The sequence below is a fragment of the Vulpes vulpes genome, chromosome 14 (assembly GCF_048418805.1).
Source record: "Vulpes vulpes isolate BD-2025 chromosome 14, VulVul3, whole genome shotgun sequence".
In the NCBI taxonomy this organism is placed as follows: Eukaryota; Metazoa; Chordata; class Mammalia; order Carnivora; family Canidae; genus Vulpes; species Vulpes vulpes.
The window spans coordinates 113,307,501-113,321,850 of record NC_132793.1 but is presented as its reverse complement, the minus strand read 5'-3'; the positions used below and the strand labels follow the sequence as shown (position 1 = coordinate 113,321,850).

General features: G+C 35.4%; 1 protein-coding gene across 10 annotated transcripts in view; it reads left to right on the top strand.

The window, feature by feature from the left end:
• Positions 1-14,350, top strand: part of CPEB2 (cytoplasmic polyadenylation element binding protein 2) — a 67,968-nt gene that overhangs the window by 51,282 nt on the left and 2,336 nt on the right. For all 10 annotated transcript variants that reach the window (XM_072737769.1, XM_072737768.1, XM_072737766.1 and 7 more), the window contains 5 exons: positions 162-251; positions 5,039-5,157; positions 5,438-5,552; positions 8,095-8,276; positions 12,671-14,350. The exon at positions 12,671-14,350 is cut by the window's right edge and continues 2,336 nt beyond it. In XM_072737769.1, coding sequence (XP_072593870.1) covers positions 162-251; positions 5,039-5,157; positions 5,438-5,552; positions 8,095-8,276; positions 12,671-12,898 — 734 coding nt within the window. In that variant the 3' untranslated portion in view covers positions 12,899-14,350. The remainder of the gene's footprint in view (positions 1-161; positions 252-5,038; positions 5,158-5,437; positions 5,553-8,094; positions 8,277-12,670) is intronic.

Sequence of the window (14,350 nt, the reverse complement as noted above, 5' to 3'; positions counted from 1 at the left end):
TGACTATAATAGTTATTTATTCATATATATTCTTTTAGTAAGGATATTAGACATGAGTTTTCTAATTCTAGTTTATCTTAGTTTAACTTATAAAATATGGTTTGTTTTCAAAATAAACCATTAAAATTAATTCCTAATGTGTATTATTGTACTTTTTTAAGACGAAATAACTGCTAGCTTCAGAAGATTTGGGCCTTTGGTAGTAGATTGGCCTCATAAAGCCGAAAGCAAGTCCTATTTTCCACCAAAAGGTAAGAGTTTTTGCTGTTAATATTTTCTAGGGAATCAGTTTTGTGATAGCAAATAAGACAGTATAAATTACTTTGTGTTTTGTTCTCTTTTGAATATTATATCATTACACCTTTATATACAAACTAAATAATAGAGTAATTTTTGAAGGCTAGTAATGTTTGTCAAGTGAGGAAGAATGGGCCTAAGGACTCTCATAGTTTCACTTTAAGCCAGTCAGGAACCATAAGACACTTGCTGCACTCTCTCTATAATGATTTGACAATATTTTCAAAGGCTCAAATCAGCTACTGTTTGAGGTTTTTTTCTGTCTGAAGCATCCTTCTAAGTAACGGGTACAGACATATATATATATATATATAAATAAAAAGTGCCCCTCTACACAGTAAAATTAAGACCTGTTTGAGAAAAAAAATAATAAACACGTGAACATTATAAATGTTGCAAGATTTACTTAAGTGTTTCAAACAATAACAGATAATAGAGCAATATTTACTCTGTGGGTGAATTTAGCTGGAGAAGAAAGTGGCCCAAATCCTCATTATATTAAGAGATCAGATGTGAACAGGATACCTAATTGTGCCAGTAACTTATTGCTAGGATACTACTGTGGCCTGTTACCATAGCACAAGAATCACAAATTACACTGTCATTCCTGTAAGCGAAGCAAGGCCACAGTCAGTGTGGAAAGGAAGTACCCCCTGCCCACAATGAGCAGGGGTGGTGAGGGGAGAGAATTAAATGTGAATCCAGTCAGGTTGCTAATGGCAGATTTTGTGAAGTGAATAAAAAGAAAGGGGGAAGTTGAAAAAAAAAAACAAACAAACAAGGCTTTTCTTTAAACATCATTGAAATTTTAGAAAAAAAAAAAAAAAACCCTATTCTCCTGGCTGAGTAGATTTTCAAGCCTGGAAAAAAGACTCCAATGGATCTCTTAAATGGTCTGATTTGGGCTCTGGGAAAGGAAACACATTAGAATAGTTATTGGCATACAAAAACTAAAGTTTTCTAGTAATTATATGGGACATCTCCACTTTTTGTCACTGAAAATTCTAGAATTGTCATTTACCAATTCATGTAGATTTTTAGAGAAATGGAATAATGCAGTGTTTTTTTTATTTTACACCTTTAAATCTTATGCTTATAGAATCAAGAACATCTTTTGAGCAGGAATCCTGAATCCCAGGTCTCTATGAGAATCTGATTAAAGCTATGGACCTTTCTCCCTGTACTCTATATTTTCACTCAAATTTGGAGTTTACTGGTGTGTTGAAGGTCCCAATACTTAGTTTATGTTTTTTTTTTTTTTTTTTAAGACTTTTATTTATTTATTTGACAGAGACAGTGAGAAAAAACAGGAGGAAGAGGGAGAAGCAGACTCCCCGCTGAGGCTCAATCTTAGGACCCTGGGATCGTGATCTGAGCCCAAGGCAGACCCTTATTTAAATAAATAAATAATTTCATTTGACTCTCACAAGCCTATAAAACATTCTCATTTTATAGAATAAAAAAACTGAGGTATTTAGCAATTAAATGACTTGCCCCAAGTTAGTCACATGAGCAAGCAGTTGGTGGAGTAATTCCGAGCCACCGAGGCGCCCTCCTGATACTTGGTATAGACAGAAAATTAACTCCATATAGATGTAGACATTCATTTGTTTACTAAGTTTTAATCTGTTGTCCATTTTTTCACTCTCTTGTCCTTTTATAAAGTTCATTAAGTGTTCAATAAAAGTGCCAATTAGCTTCTAATAGTCTAAGTTACAAATACCCTGGCCCACTTGAGGAATGTGACTAGTCTCTCCATATTTCTGGCTCTTCAGTTTTTCTCCCACAGTACAGTCAGGTTAATCTCTCCAAAAACTCATCTGATAGTCCAATCCCTTGACCATCTACTTAAAACCCTTCAGTGGTTTCTTTTAGTTAGAATAAAGGCAAAAATGTATTTGCCCTGCCCGGCCTCCCTATCTCTCTCGTTTCTTCTCCCATTATTGCTTCTTGTTCCCTTCTGGTTCCGAAAGCAGGCCTTGTTCTCTCCTGCCTCAGGGCTCTTTTGTATGGTGTTCTCTCACCCTGAAGGCTCTTCTCATGTGTTTTCATATGTATACCCCCTGCTTGTCTCAGTTTAAATATTGGTTGTTCATAGGAAACTTTGAGGACTCGCAGTTCACAGTTCACAGAGGCTCGGCATTTTGAAAGCACTTGTTACAGCTGCAGTGTTACATTTTTACAACTCTATAAATCTGTGATGACTTTGCTAATACCCAAGTCTTCCCATAATTTCTAAGACTATGCTTTTACTCATCTTTGTGTTCTTGGAAATGCACAGAATAGTAATTGACTAACAAATGATGTAATCAGCTATAAATACTACAGGATAAGGAAATTCCTTTGACCTGAAGTAGGTGGAGAAGGCTTCACTTAGAAGTTTTGAACGAAATCTGAACGTACTGTGCAATTTAGATAGATATAAAGCAGTTGAACAGAGTCCCAGGCAGGAATTGAAATACAGTTTTACAATGGAGCAAGAATTGGTTTGTGTGGAGACAGGTATACATTTTTTGGCTGAGCCTCTTGTTCATATAACAGGATGGTGGACTCAAAGCCTAGAAAGATGTGTTGGCACAAATTTGATCAAACAGAATAGTTGCTGTCTTTGCTCTTGTTGCCGTTGTTGTGGTTTTTGTGGTGATGGTTAGTTTATTTTTTCAAACTGAAAACAAAACAAAAAGACCTCAAAAAAGTAGCACTGGCAAATCAGTTTTTGATACAATTATAGTTAATTGTTGTTGCCAGAGACCAGTATTTCCAAACCTTGTTCTTTCAAGCAGTTTTGTCGTTGTTGTAATTCGTTTTCCATGGTTTGGAAACACTGGTATAGATCCTGTTAGTGATGCTGCCTTCTAATTAAGGCAGTGACATGAGCCCTTGGATATGGAGCCACACATGTACATGTGTTTCTTTCACAGTGAATGAGGTTTACCCTATGTGAGTATGAGCTTGCTATATAGTATGTTTTTGGTAAGAGTATTTTAATATTTAATGGTTTGCCTTAGCTAGATCATAACTTACCTGCCATGCTGCTTAATTAGTTTTGTGACACAAACATTTCTTCCCTCGTAATCACACAAATAATTAAGCAATATTAAGAATATTGAATATAAAGTATTACTGTAAAACTAAGCAAAATTAAAATATTAATATCAAAAATTAATATCACAAATCTTAACATTAAAAATACTGAATTTAAAATACTATTTTAATAAGTTGGTCTTTTATCCTCTTAATTATTACAAAACAGTTATAACTTTCAAATCCCTGTATCAAAATTAAAGCCTTTGCTTAAAGAAAAACCTCTCTTTGTTATTTATTTTTTCAAGCTTTTTTTTTAAAGATTTTATTTATTTGAGAGAGAATGAGAGAGGTAGTGCATAAGCAGGGGGGTTAGAGGGAAAAGCAGACTCCCCACCAGAGCAGGGAGCCCAACACGGGGCTCAATTTCAAGACTCTGGGATCATGATCGTGAAGGCAGATGCTTAACTGACTGAGCTACCCAGGCCACACCAGTTTTCTCAAGCATATTTAAATTATTTCTAGCAAGTAGAAAGGTCTGTGATGTGTTTTTTAATCTGCATAATCATACCTCTGAAAGTTCCTATTTGCATAGCTTGGTTTGATGGCTTATTTATGCAATCAGGTATTACAATTTTAAAATGAAGCACTTTTATGTCACATCAGACTTTTGTGGCAGTTATAGCATTGTCAACAATAAAGCTGTGTGTTTAGATTTCTATCTAAAATGTGACCTCACACTTACCATTGTATAATAGATGTGCCTGGCCTGCTTGATGACTTCATATTAGAACCAGATTACAGTTCTCTAGGTTTATTTGCATAGAAATCTCCTCAAGGAAAAAGGGATGTTTTTTGGTCAGTTAGTTATCAGCTTCTAGGAATAATCATATAATGGCGAACTTGCGGTATAAATTTTGATACCTTCTTTTTATAATAAAGTCTTCTGCTTAAAGATTGACAATCAGTTATCACAAAGAAAGGGGGGCGCGGCTTATTTCCCAAAAGTCCAGGCATGTAAACAAGAGCATGGGCCCAGAGTCCAAATACAGTGTCCAGACTGTTTGAAAGGAGTGTCCACTGCTTATCCCAGTCAAGACTTGATTTAAGGTTCTGACCCATGCTGGAGGACCTGTTTCACTCCAGCCTCCTTCAGGTAGTTTCCTTAGTACCATCTTGAAGTTGTGATGCTGACTATGGAATTCTCCCCTTTTTATGGAAATTCATGGGCCTTTCCAAGTGCGCTCTAATCCAAATCTAGGAATCTTTTCCTCATATGCTTAACAGGGTAATCCTGCCAAGTTCTTAAAACCTCGGGGGCTGTCCTGGATTTGAAATTACTCCACCAACTGCTTGCTCATGTGACTGACTTGGGGCAAGTCATTTAATTGCTAAATACCTCAGTTTTTTAATTCTATAAAATGAGAATGTTTTATAGGCTTGTGAGAGTCAAATGAAATTATTTATTTATTTAAAGCCCTTAGCACAGTTTTGGGGAGTAAGCACTCTATATAAGATAACTAATTAATGAGTATCTGTTCTTGCATGTATTCCATAGGATATTGTGTTCTCCTCTAGAAAGTCTAATGGTTCTGGTTCTATTTGATAGTTAATATTTTTTTCTTTTCCAAAAGCATGTATTTTTCTAAACAGTACTGAAATTTGGGGTGAAATAACTTACTTTCCCATAATGCCTCATTTTTAATGATTATTACAGGCTATGCCTTCCTTCTCTTTCAAGAAGAGAGCTCAGTTCAGGCACTAATTGATGCTTGTATTGAAGAAGATGGAAAACTCTATCTGTGTGTTTCCAGCCCCACCATCAAGGACAAACCAGTAAGTAAATACTTCTTGGGCTTTGGGCTACAAATTCAGGTTTTCCAAAAACAATTTTGAAGTAAGCATTAGTGATAAAAAAAAAAGAAACTACCATGTTAAGAGTTCAGTTTTAAAAAAATTTGGATAGCTTACAGTATCTAGATTAAAAAATACTAATCTGTTTTAAAATAAACTATACAAAAATTTGAAAAATAGAAGGACCACTGTTAACTGGCACAAAGCAGCATAAGCTGTCAAGGGAGTAAGACTCATTACAGTGATGTTATTTTCTTCATAGGTTCAGATCCGTCCTTGGAATTTAAGTGATAGTGATTTTGTGATGGATGGTTCTCAGCCTTTGGATCCTCGAAAAACAATTTTTGTTGGAGGTGTTCCTAGGCCATTAAGGGCTGGTAAGTAGGATGTTAACAAATGTTGCTTCTTTAAAAATCAAATATGAATTAATTCAATAAACATTTGGGAACTATTGTGTACATGGTACTATTGGATATTGGACAAGAAAGGGGCAGATTCCTCATGGCTCTAAAAGTTAACTCTCTATAGAATTCTGAGAAGCATTTTTAAAACCATCAAGGAAGTGGAGAAATGGACACTTACCTATCAATATTAATAGTTAACTCCAAGCAGACTTTTGAGTCCTTAAGTATGTCTCTAAAAGAAGAATTTGGGGTCTCTTTATTTTATGTAGGTTGATTATGATATCTGAAGAAGACATAAACAGGATTTTTTTTTTAAAATAGCACTTTGATAAGTAAGAAACATATTCACGAATAACCAGGAACCAGAGATTTACCAGAGATGTCATCTAGGAACATAATTACAGACATAAATGCCCACTATACAAGCATGTTTTATGATTCCATGTGCTCTGTGAAGTGTGCTAGTGTCTTCCACCCCTGAGAACATCCTCTTCCAATACAGGAGATAACATGTTAAAAGAATCATTCACACATGTAAATGCTTAGAGAATGTAACTGCTACAAAGAAAGCCTATAGAGAATAGAAGAACATCAAAGGAATATGGTATAATCTGATATTTAAAAAATACTCCTATTTGAGCTGACACACAGCAGAAGGAATAGAGTTGAGGTGGCAGGAGGGTTGTGAGGAGTGTGTTTCACAAAGGGAAGAACATACTCAGAGATCTTTAGTGGAAGGAAGCAGAGGGCATTGGAGGAACTGAAAGAAGCCCAGAGTGGCTAAGGGTATAAGGAGTGAGGGGAGACACAAGAAGGCATTGAAAAAGTGAATAGGAGTCAAATCATACAGGTCTAATAAGGTAATTAGGTATTTATCAATCTCAGAGCAAGGGAAAATCAGTGAAGAGTTCTGGATAAGTGTAGCTAATGATACGTTTTAGGGGCAATTGGGTTGAGAGTAGATTTGAGTAGACCATTTAAGGAGCCCATTTTTGCAGGACAGGAGAAAGATAACGTGAGCTTAGATTGGAGGTAGCAGTGGTAAGAGAGCAAAATGAACACATGTCACAGATGATTTGTGAGGTAAACTCAAAAGGCTGAATCTCAGCTTCAATCTTAAGCCACTTAAGTAGATAGTGGTGCCTTCTATTGAGGGGAAGAACACTGGAGGAAGATTGTGGTCTTGGTTTTGAAAGCAAGTTTGTGGTACTATTTAGAGCACCTACCTAGAAATTTCAGTTAAGCCTTTATATCTAATAACATTTTTAAAAGAATTACTCTTGCTACTGTTTTGATAATAAATTTTGAGGGGCTTTGCTACTGTTTTTATAGTAAATCTAGAAGAAAAGAGATAAAGCTGTTGCTACGATCCAGATGAAAAATAATGAGAGCTTGGAATAGGATGTTAGTGATGGAGGTGAGGAGATTGGATTTTAGAATGAACTTGGAAAATCAAGTTCAGGAACACCTGGATGGCTCAGCGGTTGAGTGTCTGCCTTTGGCTCAGGGTATGGTCCCGGGGTCCCAGGATTGAGTCCCACGTCAGGCTCCCTGCATGGAGCCTGCTTCTCCCTCTGCCTCTGTCTCTGCCTCTCTGTGTGTGTGTCTCATGAATAAATAAAATCTTTTAAAAAAAAGAAAGAAAATCAAGTTCATCAGATTGCATGTACAGTTTGGAAAACAGAAAATAGGATGAAGCCAAAGGTCTTGGCAACTTCATCTTTTCTGTTGCTTACCAATTGACTCAGCAAAAATTCATTGGAGCAGATTTGGTGGGATGGGAAGATTAGGAGTGCCATTTCAAACACGCTAAGTGATGATGGTCTGTTAAATGTCAGTATGAATTGTCCAGGAGATAGTTGCATAGATGAGTTTGGAGTCCAGAGAAGAGAGAAATTTAGGGGCTGAAACATGGTATTTAAAGCCATGACATAGGATGAAGACACTACAGCCACAAGTATAGAGAGAAATCCATGGACTAAAACTTTTGACATTGAAAAGTCAAGAGTTGAAGAAGAACCAGGTACAAGGAAGACTAGGGAGGAATTGTGAGGTCAGATGAAAATTAGTAGAATGATGTGTCCTGGAAGCCAGATGAAGAAAGTATTTCAAGGGAAAGGAAGAAATGAACTATGTTCACTGTTGTTTCCAGGTAGATTGACCATTGTACTTGGCAGTGGCATGAGCAATTAACATGGGATCATGGGGTGAAGGTCTGGCTATAAAAGGTTGAACAAGGAAGAGAGGGATGGGGAAGTACAAGAAAAAAATGTTAACATTTTGGCTGTAAAGGGGGAACATAAAAATTAAGCAGTTACCAAGAGGGAAAAATAAACAGAATTAAGAGTTCTGATTTGTTTTTTAAAAGATTAAGAGTGATCCAATATAGAGGGAAAAACTGATGGTACAGAAAGGAGGGAGAACTGCAAAATACTTGTATAGTGAAAAAGTACTTAAAAACTGCTGATATACTGTGTTCTCTCACATTATATATGAATTTCTTTTCCTTTTCAAGTGGAACTTGCTATGATCATGGACCGGCTGTATGGTGGAGTTTGTTATGCAGGAATTGATACAGATCCTGAGCTAAAATATCCAAAAGGTGCTGGTCGAGTTGCTTTTTCCAATCAGCAGAGCTATATTGCTGCCATCAGTGCTCGGTTTGTTCAGCTTCAGCATGGAGATATCGATAAACGCGTAAGTTGTGTATTGGGAAAGCATTTAACATCTTATAATAAGGTGCTGATCCAAAGCTTACTACCCTGAGTTAATACTATAATTCAAACACTTTATTTTTTTTATACTTCTTTAACTCTTAAAGAGTATTATATCAAAATACCCCTGAAATGTAAAATTATTAAACATATTTTGAACCTTAGATACAATATACAAAATATAAATGTTCTTGTCAAGTTGTTTGGTTTTTTTGTTTTGTTTTTAATCCACCAGTAAGGTCTTAATATCCTTCTGACCATGGAGGCAGAGCTTTTTTTAAGAGCTTATGCCCTGAAGCTAGTCTGCCCAAGATCCCATTTCCACCACTTGCTCTGTAATCCTCAGGAAATTAACTCTCAGTGTGCCTCTTTTTCCTCATTTATCAAATGTAAAGCAATAATAATATGTCTTTCACAGTTACTTTGAGGATTAAATGAATTTTCCTATGTAGAAGCATTTAGTTTGGCACTAAGTGTTAAAGCATTTTTATCTTTTATCATTAATTTTAAAATAAAATACACTATATTTCCCTAAGTGTACAAAATAATAAATATACAAATAAACTAAACACACACAATAACTATCCTAAACTTTAAACATTTACTCTTTAGTAGCATTGTTTAGGTCATCACAATGAGAACTTTTTAGGAAGTCCTATGAATGTTAACTAAAAGCTACTCCATTGAATAATTCCTAGTACTGATTACCAGCTAAAATAGAGAAAATGACCAAAACTCAGTTGTTCACTTACAAATCTGTTTCATACTAAAATCTGTTAATAGTTCCCATATAAAGCTAAGCATTATTCTAAAATTGTCATGTTTGCATTATGGTACAGATGAGATATGCTAAGAATAAGAGGCAATTTAACTTTTTTAATATCTAAATTAGTAGATATAACTTGAGTCAGTATTTATTTTTCCAGTGTAACAGTTCCTAGCAGTTTCTTCCCTGAGGCTATCTGTATGTATTAAAAGACTTGGAGGCAGGGGAGCTGGTTAAAGGATATGGATTGACTAGACCACGGGCTCTAAAAAGTAGTCATCAATTTAATTTCCAAGCCATCCCATAAATGGGGAGAAAAGCACATCATAGGTTCAGTTCATAGAAGCAGACTGATTTTTGTTGCATTGTTACTTAAAATGTTGCAACACACACCTAAGTGGAAGGTCTTTGCTTTAATTCCAACTGGCAGGAAAATTTGTTGAACTGGAGTTCCTCCAATCCAGTGGTTTTCACCCTCAGCTACAGAATAAAGTCACCTGGGAACTTAGAAAAATCTTGACATCTGGGTGCCCCCCCCAACCCCAGAGATTGTGCTATAATATAGCTCAGGAACAGCAGAAATTTATAAAGCTCCCAGGTGATTCTAATGTGCAGCCATGCTTTAGACCACCTATCTAGTCTAACCCTGACTTTCGCCAAGAAGTGATCCAGTCAAGGAGGAGGTTACCTACATTGTATACAATTTATAGTGCTTTAATATGCAGAAGCACAGGGAAAAAAATGTTATAGGTGTCCTACCTCATCCTTTGTTTCCAAAATGATAGCTGAAGAGCCAATTATTTAGGGCAGAGTTGATTCCTAAAGAGCAACTCAGATGCAGAGCAAGTGATTTGGGAACACCTGCATGCCTTCTTAAAAAGGCATTGAAATATCTGAGAGAAAAGTTTATTTTTTAAGATAAGTGCTACTAAGGTATATTTTGGATTTTATCTGAAATAATTTGAGAGATGCCTGGCTGGTTTAGTCAATAAAGTGTGTGACTCTTGATCTTGGGGTGGTAAGTTCAAACCCCACATTGGGTGTAGAGATTACTTAAAATATTAAAAAAAAATTATCCTTAACTATTTTTAACTATTGCTTACATACACACACACACGCAAAAAAAAAAAACACTAATCTTTGTACCTTTCGTGTCTCAGGTATGAATGTAATTATTAAACCATAACAACAGATTAATTTTAAATTAATAACTGATAACCCAAAGATTTGAGAAGGATTAAAATTGTTCATTCAGCATACTCTTTTGGCTCATGAACACTTTGAGGTTTAATTCCTATCTCCCCAAAAGCTGGGAAGCACTATCACCACAAAAGTGTAATTCATTGTAATTTTGATATGTTACTCCATTGTAATATGAGTAATATTCATTGTGCCTTCTGGTACTTACTGGGGGAGTTGTGTTTACAGTTCAAGTTGAATAATTAAATATGAATTATTTCAGTAGTTATGAATCCAGGCAACAAAGTATTACAGATAAGTTCTAGGGAAAGGCATCATAATAGGAAATAATAGCTTACAGAATTAATGAAATTCCAACTGCTTTTCAGACTTACAAGAGTTAATTTTTAGAGATTATTAATCAGAATAGTCTAAAATTACAAGTTTGAAATCCAATTTTCCATCTTTGAAAGTCTGCAATTTGTTAAAGGTAAATAGATTAGCTTCATAAACTAATATCTAGAATTTTAAAATACAAATAACAGAAATCATTGCATTTAAAAATTCTTTTCAACAGTTTTACATTAAGTAACTCCTGCGCACCAAGCATTTTATGGGATATTACGAAAATGAAGTAAACCACACAGACACTCTGTCTTTAATTACAGTAAAGATGAGATATAATCATGAGAAAGAAATTCACCATATGTAAATGTACCTCATTTCTTCAGATACAGTTTCTACTTGGTGCTAGCTATCCTGCTAGATCCTAGGTACTAAGTATTGAGCAGACACTTTCCCTGTGCTCATTTTGTTTATCATCTAGTAATACGAAATCCAGTATGAGATATTCTTTGGTAATTCCTTTAATTATTATCAGTTATTATAACTACTAATATATGTGTATATAGTTATATAATATTATAATGAAGAAATGAATCATAAATAGCAGCCAGGCAATCAAGATAGAATCCATAAAGAAAAAAGTTGAAAAATAAAGATTAAGCATAAAAATGTTACAGTTCGTGTCAGTTCGTGTCAAAGATCTTTTTAAAAACCAAAAGCCAATGGAACAAAAGGTTAAAAATCCTTAACTGGCAAAGAGGATTCATTTAAAAGAAAAAACCTGCAGCAAGAAAATATGCAAAAGACACAGACTGTTCAGAAAAGCAAAATGTTCAGTGTACATAAAATATGTTTATCCAGCCCTAATCAATGAAATGCAAATATAGACAACTTAAATCCATTACCTTTCTGTCAGATGGTTGTTTATAGTTTTTTTCATCAACTTTTCAGTTTTTCTCTGTTCTTTGTTGCCATTGTGATAAATAATGCTTCTGAAGATAAATACCCTTATATATTCATTTTCTGCACTCGTGCAAGTATTAATACATTCAGAATGGTAATTGTTGGCTTGTTATTTTTTACCTTGGACAAACACTACTTTATCTCTAACCAAACTGTTAAACACTCAGTTTTCCCTCCTCTCCTCAGGATAGGCTGAGGTCTTAGATTGCCTGGCACCATTCAAAGCTAGTAAGTAGCTCTCCATTTGGAGTTATTGTTCCTAAGGAGTACTGGCTTGCAGAGTCCCTGCAGTGTGCCAAGCACTGCCTTAAATGCTTTTACCTGCTGCAGCTCTGTGAAGCAGGTTCTAGTATTCTTCCTTTACAGATGTGGAAACTGAGGTTTAAGAGGCTTTGCACTCAGAGCGGACTGGAGTCTGAGGTCTTCTCCTGAGTCACACCTTCTCAGTGGGCCTTTGACTTTATATCCTACAAATTCACAGAAGTCCAGACTTGCCCTTAATAAGATTATCCACAGTTCTGCTGTGTGTACATACCAAGTAGTTAAAAGCAGAATACATACAGAAGTGTTGCCATAATCGGTGGTTTGGGGTTGGGCCGTCTCTCAGGTGCTATTGGAATGAAGGGGAAAAGGTATAAAAACCATTTGTCTCCCGTGCCCTTCTCTTTTTCACTCACAAACACCCTAACTCCCAAAATACTAACACACAGGTGTTTTAAAGATGTTACTTCTTATGTGGGGGTAGAATGTTTTATGAATCAATTAGATGTATAGTTTTTTTAAGTCTTTTATGCCTTTGAAAAGATATAATAAATAACACTCAGTTTATAGTCCTCTGAAGAAAATGTACAAGATAAACTAAAACTACCAAACTAAGTGCTCGTTTAATCACATTGTCACTTATGAACATGAAACATCTTAGAAAAAGATGATTAGTGTCAGAATAGAGTGACTTTGTTGTTGGTTTTTGTTTTTGTTTTTTAATCTACTATATGGTAAAGCTATTTCCCTGGGAAACTGCCTACTATTTCTGTGGGGAAATGCCTCTGAACATTTTAAATTTACTAAAATGATTTCTGAAGGAAATTTAATGGGAGATTTTTTTTTTTTCACTCTTTTTCCAGGTGGAGGTAAAGCCATATGTGCTAGATGACCAGATGTGTGATGAATGCCAGGGCGCACGTTGTGGTGGAAAATTTGCTCCCTTTTTCTGTGCCAATGTCACTTGCCTGCAGTATTACTGTGAGTTTTGTTGGGCAAATATCCACTCTCGTGCAGGACGTGAGTTCCATAAGCCATTGGTAAAGGAAGGTGCTGATCGCCCACGTCAGATCCACTTCCGCTGGAACTAAGAATAGCACACCGGCCTCTGTGTAACAAGGAAAGAAAGGGTGCATGTGGCTTACTGTGTCTGAAGACGCGACAGGCGGAAGAAATAAGTGCATTCTTCTGCTTTCACCCCAGCTACCAATACATGCATCTTTATCAGCAGCCAAAACACTACAAGCCTCTTGTTTTTCACCAAAACCCTACATCTCAGGCTTACTAATTTTTGTGATATTTTCATGTTAAAATAAAATGTTTTTTTGTATTTTCTCCAAGTTATTTTTATATGTAAAGTTAAAATTAGATATGAGAATGTTTTGCGTAGGGGCAAACAGTCTGCTGCTATATAGTGGGTGAAGCGTGCACTTATTTCTAAACGTGGGTTTTTAACTTCAAGATCTGCCCCAGTAATTTACCAAAGGTAGCAAAATAATAGTGAAGATGGAATATGTCTGCTACAAATGCTTATTTTTATTGTTGCTATTTTCAGTGTATACATAAACTAAAAATTAGGGTTGATTTTTTTGCTCTCCATTTTGACTTGCAAGAAATAATACCTCAAGATAATCTGATTTATTAGCTATTTTTAAACATTTTTAATCACAAGCTGTATTAGCTTTGCTGCTATATAGGTGTTATGTGTAAATGCCACCTATTAATACGGGATTGAAAACGTTAGAGACACACTGCATTGCAGATAAAATGCAGGCAGCACAATATGGCCTAAACTGCCATAGTTTTAGAATGTGAAAAAAAAATGCATGTTTACTTACCTGTATACACCTTATGCATGCACTAGAATTATTAACTAACAAGAGGTGAGGTATTGCAAATGTTCAAAAAAAGCTCTCTTGAATCTAGGTAGCATGAACAAATTATAAAATTTGTTTAAAAAAAGCAAACTTGCATGCATTATTGTGACTTCAAGTTAAAACAATTGTCCTACATGTGTACAATATGCAAATTAGTTTTAGATTAGAGAGTGCAGCCATTTTGTGATCTGGTCGGTAGTGGAATTCGATTTTATGCAGACTGGATGTAATATTTGTAATCCCTGTGCAATTTTGTGATGTGCGGTTCTAATTCATGTGCAGTGATATAGTATAGATAAAAGATTGAATAAAGAAAAATACTAGAATTTTAAAGAAGGTTGATTTTAGCCCCTTTGATAGTTCATGGTTAAGACATCCTTTATAAACCAAAGATGGCCAGCACACTGCTAACCAGTCACCAAATGTAAGACCCACAGGAAGCCCATATTTAAACAAATGAACTTTATAGAAGAATGCAAAACTTTTAGTAAACCTAAGTAAAGTCAAAATGGAGATGGGGAAATATACAGATGGCTAGTTGCATAAAATTCAATTTTACCTTAAAGACAATGGTGAAATCTGGCTTAAACTTGCTTACATGTTTGACCTATGTATATCGGGGTCTTCTGTCTAAACTGGGGTCACTGTTGCATGGAACATTGTTCT